The sequence below is a fragment of the Salmo trutta genome, chromosome 28 (assembly GCF_901001165.1).
Source record: "Salmo trutta chromosome 28, fSalTru1.1, whole genome shotgun sequence".
NCBI classification, from domain to species: domain Eukaryota; kingdom Metazoa; phylum Chordata; class Actinopteri; order Salmoniformes; family Salmonidae; genus Salmo; species Salmo trutta.
Genome location: NC_042984.1, coordinates 40827730 through 40836677, shown reverse-complemented (window position 1 = coordinate 40836677; position 8948 = coordinate 40827730). Strand labels below are relative to the sequence as shown.

Below are 8948 nucleotides of genomic sequence, written 5' to 3'. Positions count from 1 at the left end.
GCGTGTGTTCCCCTCGTTCCCTCTGCCCAGGGTCTTGCTGTGTTCCTGGTGTTCACGGTGCTGAACGCCGAGGTGCAGGAGGTCTGGAAGTTGTCGTGTCTGGGCAGGAAGAGCCCTAATGAGGACGCGCCCAGAGCCCCACAAATCCCTGTGAGCATGGCCCCCTCCCCTCCACAGCACACACACCCACACACACACGACAGGTAGCCTAGCGGTTTAGAGCGTTGGGCCAGTAACCGAAAGTTCAATGGTTCGAATCCCCAAGCCGACTAGGTGATACATCTGTCGATGTACCCTTGAGCAAGGCACTTAACCCTAATTGCTCCTGTAAGTCACTCTGGATAAGAACATCTGCCAAAAGACAGCCCACAGCACCAGGAAGGAACCCATCTTGCTACCCATCCTACACTGTACATCATCTGGCTCCATTCAACCACACACATCACCCCACAATCCACATCAGCACACCCTGGCCTTCCCTTAACATTACCCCCTCTGGGCTGTTCACTTGACCCAGATTCCACAATGCACTGTGCTTAGCCTACCTTCTTAAGATTTGTACCACTGACTCATCTGGGGAATGATTGTGGCTGTGTTCTCTGTCATTCATTCGGACTCGACTAGCACGGTTTGACATAGAATGTCGACGTGTGCTCCTGAATGTATTTTAGAACACGTGTGTTTTTATGTGTGCGTGTGTGTGTCTGTGTACCCAGGGTCAGAACCCCTATAACAATGCGTCGTTGCTGGAGCAGAGCGGACTGCACCGCATCACCCTGGGAGCCTCTACTATCTCCTCCGTCAGCAGTGCTCGGTCAGTAGGCCGTCTGAGATACACAGGGTCTGAAACATGTAGGTGTGGTTTCCCGGGATACGGATGAAGCTTAGTCCTGGACATAAAAGCCCTTTCTGTCGAGATTCTCGATTGAGCATGCATTTTAAGTCCCGTAGTAAGGTCAATCGGTGTCTGGGCAACTGGCCCAATGTGTGCATGTACTGCAGACTTCCATGGTGTGTGTACTGTGTATAATGTGTAGACCTACGTTGCATTCGGAAAGTATTCAGACCCATTGAGAAGAATGGAGAAACTCCCCAAATACAGGTGTGCCAAGCTTGTAGAATCATACCTAAGAAGTCTTGAGGCTGTAATCGCTGCCAAAGGTGCTTCAACAAAGTACTGAGTAAAGGGTCTGAATACTTATGGAAATGTGATATTTTTTTTTGTGAATTTTTTATCAATTTGCAAAAAATTCTAAAAACCTGTTTGCTTTGTCATTATGGGGTACTGTGTGTAGATTGATGAGGGGGAAAAAACTATTTAATCAATTTTAGAATAAGGTGTAATGTAACAAAATGTGTAAAAAGTCAAGGGGTCTGAATACTTTCCGAATACACTATATATTGACTTGTATCTGAACGTTGATAAAGGTATAGACTAGTAATGTAGATGAGGCTGATGGAGCCTGCCTAATGTAGTGGTCGGTAGTCTCAGTGTGTGTGATGGAATGTGTAAATACTTTGGTTAACACCTCCGTTCCCCCCACAGAGAGAACCTGCTGGCCCGCCAGACCTTGGAACACAATCTGGGACATACTGGAGCTACAGACCTGGACGTGGCTATGTTCCATAGAGATGGAGGTACACACACACACACACACACACATACACACACACACACACACACACACACACACACACACACACACACACACAAATTATGTTAAGCTGATTGCAATTCCCAAAATATTTTTTACCAAATAAAACTGTTGGAATCCTAAAAATGCAACGATTCATATTAAGAAGCAAAGTGGAAAGCAGCATGGTTCTTGTTTGGAACAATCTGTTGACTTCGTCTGACTTAACAGAACAACGTATAGTGGATCTAACAGCATGGAGGAGGAACTGTGCTGCTTGAGTGGCAGGGGGCGCGGCTTGGTGTGTGACGTCACAGCCGCAAGAGGAGAGAGGGAAAGAGACGACAAACGGAGCAAACTATAAAAACACGGGGCTGAGGGGCCCTTTTAAAATATCTCATGCGATATGGATCTCTTGCGATATGGATATTGCACATGTCAATATTGCGATTTTGATGCGAATTTGATTAATTGTGCAGCCCTAATACACACACACACGCACGTGCACAGGACTCTAGGAGTGTGGCATTGTAATACAAATAAACACATCCATAAACAATCTAGGGTTATAATACTGTATACAATACAAGTAAAAGGATAACAAATGTGCATCACCTCTTTTTGCTTTTAATAATAACTGACACTATAGCTGGTTCTCTAACCGTTCTCTCTCTCTCTGTCCGTCTCTTTCTCTCTCTCTGTCTGTTGCTCTCTGTCTGTCTCTTCTCAGGTGAGGACTCGGACTCAGACTCGGATCTCTCTTTAGAAGAGGAACATAGTCTCTCCATCCCGTCCTCCGAGAGTGAGGACAACGTTCGTCTCCGTGGACATATCCAGCGACGCTTCAAACGCACCAATCACAGTGAGCGGCTTCTCACAGAGCCCGCCCACAACGGGACCAAAGGTACACAGACACACACAATGGAAATAGATTCACAAATCAAACCAATTTTTATGTTATGTATGTATATAAGTATGTGATACCAATAAATGCCATACCAATATGCAAACACACTATGAAAATGTCAGACAGAGATCCATAAACCAATAAAAAATCATTATGCAGTTAGAAGTATGACTTCTACAAAAACCCTCTGTATTTGGAATTGTTGGCCAATGGCAATTGTCCATCTTTGTGTGTTAGACCTGGATGGCAATGATCTGCTCTCCTATTGGCCAGCGCTGGAGGAGAGTGAGGTCCACTCCCTGCAGAAGTGGGGCTCAGAGCGCCGCCTAGGGGCTGACTACAGCAAGGACGCCACAAACAACAACCAGCCTGAGGCGGCGCTGACCAGCGGGGACGAGAACGGCCTGACAGGACAGTCCAGCCGCCACCGCAAGGGTGCGACACACACGCACGCACATACACACACACGCACGCACATACATGCACACACATACATGCACACACACATACATACATACACACGCACACACATACATACACACAGACACACACACGCACACACACACACACACGCACACACACGCGCACACACACACACACACACACACACACACACACCACACACACACACACACACACACACACACACACACACACAGCCCGACTACCACAGAAAGGGTCACAAACTCAGTAACCTTGCCCCAGTAACCTTTCTATTCTGTTAATGACCTCCTGGACTTCCTGACGGGCCGTTCCCCAGGTGGTGAGGGTAGGTAACAACACATTCGCCACGCTGATCTTCAACACTCGATCCCCTCAGGGATGCGTGCTCAGTCCCCTCCTGTACTCCCTGTTCACTCATGACTGCACGGCCAGGCACGACTCCAACACCCTCATTAAATTTGCCGATGACACAGTGGTAGGCCTGATCACCGACAATGATGAGACAGCCTGTAGGGAGGAGGTCAGAGACCTGGCCGTGTGGTGCCAGGACAACAACCTCTCCCTCAACGTGATCAAGACAAAGGAGATGATTGTGGACTACAGGAAAAAGAGGACCAAGCACGCCCCCATTCTCATCAACAGTGCTGCAGTGGAGCAGGTTGAGAGCTTCAAGTTCCTTGGTGTCCACATCATCAATAAAGAACATGGTCCAAGCACACCAAGACAGTCGTGAAGAGGGCACGACAAAACCTATTCCCCCTCACGAGCCTGAAAAGATTTGGCATGGGTCCTCAGATCCTCAAAAGGTTCTACAGCTGCACAATCGAGAGCATCCTGACTGGTTGCATCACTGCCTGGTATGGCAACTGCTCTGCCTCCGACAGTGCTACGGGTCTGTAGTAATTTAGTGCTACGGGTCGGTAGTCATTTAGGCAGGTTGCCTTAGTGTTCTTGGGCACAGGGACTATGGTGGTCTGCTTGAAACATGTTGGTATTACAGACTCAATCAGGGACATGTTGAAAATGTCAGTGAAGACACCTGCCAGTTGGTCAGCACATGCCCGGAGCACACGTCCTGGTAATCCATCTGGCCCAGCGGCCTGTGAATGTTGACCTGTTTAAAGGTCTTACTCACTTCAGCTACGGAGAGCGTGATCATACAGTCGTCCGGAACAGCTGATGCTCTCATGCATGCCTCAGTGTTGCTTGCCTCGAAGCGAGCATAGAAGTGATTTAGCTCGTCTGGTAGGCTCGTGTCACTGGGCAGCTCGCAGCTGTGCTTCCCTTTGTAGTCTGTAATAGTTTGCAAGCCCTGCCACATAAGACGAGCGTCGGAGCCGGTGTAGGACGATTCAATCTTAGCCCTGTATCGGCGCTTTGCCTGTTTGATGGTCACTTCCTGGTATGGCAACTGCTCCGGCCTCCGACCGCAAGGCACTACAGAGGGTAGTGTGTTCGGCCCAGTACATCACTGGGGCCAAGCTTCCTGCCATCCAGGACCTCTATACCAGGCGGTGTCAGAGGAAGGCCACCCCCTCCCTCTCCCCCCCTTTACACCACTGCTACTGTCTGTTGTCATCTATGCATAGTCACTTTAATAACTCTACCTATGTGTACATACCACCTCAAATAACCAGTGCCCCCACACATTGACTCTGTACTGGTATCCCCCTGTATATAGTCCCGCTGTTGTTATTTCACTGCTGCCCTTTAATTACTTGTTACTTTTATCTCTTATTCTTATGTATTTTTTTTAAACTGCATTGTTGGTTAGGGGCTCGTAAGTAAGTATTTCACTGTAAGGTCTACACCTGTTGTATTCTGAGCATGTGACTAATACAATTTGATTAGATTTATTATTACCATACAGATTCATGTAAACTCAAACACCAAAATACATATTGACCCTTCCTTTTTCTAATCTCTCCCTGCTGACTCAGGCATCTTGAAGAACCGCATTGACTGTCCCCCGGCCCTGCAGGGTCTCTCCGCCATGGGCCAGGTCCCCAGCGAACTCTCCTGGTACCGCACCTCCACCCTGGGCCACAGGGGTGTCCCGGCAGCCTCCTACGGCCGCATGTACTCTGGGACAGGCTCCCTGTCTGGTACGGGCTCCTTGTCCCAGCCTGCCTCCCGCTACTCCTCCAGGGAGCATCTGGACTCTCTGGCCCGCCGCCAGCTTTCCAGAGACCCCCTCGGCCGCCAGGCTGGAGGAGGATCCCAGAACCGTCTGGACCGCCAGGGCCCCCGGGACAACCTGGACCTGCTGCCCCGCCGGCGTGAGCCGGGCCTAGACAGAGCTTCCAGGGAGAACCTGAGCAGCTCCAGAGACAGGTTGGATGTCCACCAGCACAGCGCCCACGCCTCCCGGGAGGACTTGAGTGGGAATGGGGGTGTGGAGCCCGGTCTGGGAGGGTCGCGCTCCCAGCTCAACACCCTGACGCGGCGCCAGCCCTCCTCCCGTGAACACCTAGGAGGAGTGCTGATGAGCAGCCGCTCCCGTGAACAGCTGGAGGCCAACGGGAGCGGCGGGGTGACCCAGTCCCAGCCCTGCAGGGAGTGGCTTCGCACCCTGCCCCCCCGCCAGCACTCACACCCTGACCAGCCCCCGCCCTCCTCCCCTCCGGCCCCCATCAGCGAGGAACCCCAGGAGACCCCCCTACCTCGCCGCGGCCGGCTGGACTCTGCCCCCCTGTGTAGGTACCCCCTCCCTGCCCCCGGCGTCCCTCCCAGCCGCCACCCGTCCAGCGAGCACCTAGACATCCTGTCCTCCATCTTGGCCTCCTTCAGCTCCTCCGTGCTCACCCCCCCAGCCCCCTCCTCTGCACAAGGACCCTCCCCCTCCCCGCCCCACTCCGCCACCTCCCACAGCATCTCTGAGGTCTCCCCAGACTCTGAGTAAGTCCTGTACTCTCACTCAGCTTCATCTACCTGCTTCCTCTCCTCTTCACACTCCTGCTCTGCTCTCTTTCTCTATCCTCACACATCCATCTTTTTGGTTCCTATCAAAGATGTGATGATTTGGATTACAAACGTGTCATAGCCTGCATGTCAGGAGATGCACACCGAGTGTACAAAACATAATGAACGCCTGCTCTTTCAATGACATAAACTGACCAGGTGATTGCAATCTGATTGCAGATTGCATCCCTTATTGATGCCACTTGTTAAATCCACTTCAATCATTGTAGAAAAAGGGGAGAAGATAGGTTTAAGACATGGATTGTGTATGTGTGCCATTCAGAGGGTGAATGGGCAAGACAAAATATTTAAGTGCCTTTGAACAGGGTATGGTAGTAGGTCCACCACCCAAAGGACATCCAACCAACTTGATACAACGGTAGGAAGCATTGGAGTTAACATTCTACCCCTGTAGAATGCCTCGACGAATTGAGGCTGGGGTGGGGTGCAATTCAATATTAGGAAAGTGTTCTTAATGTTTTGTACACTCAGTGCATGTAGCATTCCTCAGCTATGTTATTTTGGCTTGCCCCTGATTGTGGGCTCTCTTTTCTCTTCACAGAGTCAACAGAAGTGAAGGACAGTCTTGATGACACCCTCCATATCCCACAATGCATTATGTTTGTATTGGGGATACCAATGACTGTGTGTGGGGGGGGGGGGCCGGGGAGAGGTCAAGGAGCACCCTGGACTGCTGAAGCACCCTGGGATACTGGAGGATCTAAGTGTTGAAGAAAGGCAGACAGTGAGATGGAGTTTGGAGGTGCTTGGTTCGTTCTGTTGACTATTTTCTGTTACAACCAGCACCAAATATGGGGAGGAGGGCTATACAATAGATGGCTATTAATGTTTCATGAACTTCGATCCTCAGATTTAGTCATGAACACAAGGATCGGAATTGAACCGCTAAGAAAAAGATGAACCTGTACATAACATTTTTATACATTTTGTATCTTTTTCATCAGAGACGAAGAAAAAAAACATGGACGTTTTTGAAGATTGCGTCCATGTGCGGTTGTGAACGAGGTGTGAATGGGATCTGTCGCTAGGGGCAATAGCCCTTGAATCAAAATACCGTTATCCAGAAACGTTTCCTCAAACCCGTCAGCTATATGTATAAAAATAGGGACGGGTCGGTTAGTGTTGATTGGATGAGATTGTGAGACCTGAGAACGCGATAGGACGAGGAAGGTGTCGGGGGCGGGTGATGGGAAACAGGAATGAATTCTATGAAAGAGGGATCTGACAGAACAAATGATTGTGAACAAGAAAGAAGGCGAACATACTTTGACATTTGAGAGGCTTGATTATGTCATTCTTCAGTTGGTCGGGATACTGTTTAGATGGAAGTGCTCTGTTAATCCAAGAAAAGACCCACTGCATTTGAACGTCAGTCGTCTATTCCGCAGCATCATCTCTCTTTCTGTGCTACTATATATCAGAAACAAAACACACCAGTGAAAAACTTAAACAGCATCATTACATATCTAATAGTTTCTCTGCCTGATATTTGGTCCGTTTTAGTGTACAAAACCCTCTGTTGGGAAAATGGCCACGTATAACTCTGGGGTTATAGGGGTACGAGAGGTAGAGAGAGAGAGCACGTTTAGGTTAGCACTAAAAGCCCTAAAGTGGTGTTCCATATTGGCTCTGAGATGAAAAGGCAGATCAGAGGAAGAGGAGTCACCTGTGCACCATAACGGGAGAACACGGTGCACATGTAATAACACGACGCTAAACAGACGCGTGGAACAGGGAAAAAAAGTGGGTCAAAAAGAAAAATGAGAGAGAAAGACAGAAGGAATCGAGGAAGTGTTACTCAGAGGAAGGACGAAAAGACAGATTGTAGAAAGAAAACGACTTGTCTCTTACACCGACGGTCTGCAAATCTCTTCAACGACCCGCTTTAATCTTTTTGTCTTTGGGTTGTGGTAATATAAATGTGACAGTATTATTGCCAAAAATCTCCCCAGGGTCCCAGATATCCATCCTTAGCTTTGTTCCATCTGTTTAACTGCTCTAGTTATTTTGCCACTGGTCAGTTCTTTTTTTATATTTATTATTGCAGTACCTTGTACAGACATGAGATTTATATTATTTATTACCTTGTCATTGTGTGAGAGTATGCAAGCGGTATTTGTTCAAATGGTTTTTTTACATGTAATGTTTCGTACGAGCTGACTCTCCCACTGTGACAAAATGCATTGAGAGAAAAGGAAATGTGTGAGAGAAAAGGGAAGTCATTGAAGTGTAATGATGGAGGGAAGGCGAGAGGAACGGGGGACTGTCAGTTTGTGTGCTTATTCTGGGGTATGTGCTATCCCGTCGGCATGGGGGGAATTTCAAACAGCTGCTCCTCAGTTACCAACATAAAAATAAGAAATATTCCTAACAAGATGTTGTTTGAGTCCTATTTTCTGTGAGTGACATTCCCTGGTGAAAACAACAGTTTTAGCAGACTAGTTTTGACAGTTTGTTTCCAGAGGGTCTCCTCTCTTTCAGGTCTCTTCACATTCAGAGATCTCTACCAGACAATTAAAACAAACTCCTACAGATCTAGACCAGCAATGAAAAGGAATAGCAAAACAAAGATTTTATTAAAGGTTTTAACAAATACCTGAAACTGTCAAAAAAAAAAAAATCAGCTTCATGAAAAACATAACAGCAACAACAAAATAAGCGTCAAATGATCGTGATCATCGCCCTCAGTGTCCTCACGACCGTGCTCGAGTAGCATCTCTTCCCCCATCTTCTTCAGCTTAGCCTGGTAGTTTCTCTTTCTGCCTCAACGCCTTCCTCGTGTCTTCTAAAACCTTCTGTTCCATCTGTAGGACTCTCATTCTCTGCTCATGTTCCAGCTCCGACAGTTCCAGCATGCGCGGCCCATACCGTGGGTCCTCAGACCCCCGCCCTGCTGCCAGAGAGGTGAGGGGTTGCGGGGCGGCCCGGGGGATGTAGGGCAGGTCAAAGTTCACGGGGCAAGAGGTGAGCAGGCTGGAGGA

General features: G+C 48.7%; 1 protein-coding gene across 1 annotated transcript in view; it reads left to right on the top strand.

Moving 5' to 3' along the window:
- Positions 1-8948, top strand: part of LOC115166386 (cadherin EGF LAG seven-pass G-type receptor 3-like) — a 68923-nt gene that overhangs the window by 27478 nt on the left and 32497 nt on the right. The window contains 7 exon segments of the mRNA XM_029720292.1: positions 31-150; positions 717-814; positions 1547-1638; positions 2365-2538; positions 2779-2976; positions 4926-5883; positions 8805-8900. Coding sequence (XP_029576152.1) covers positions 31-150; positions 717-814; positions 1547-1638; positions 2365-2538; positions 2779-2976; positions 4926-5883; positions 8805-8900 — 1736 coding nt within the window.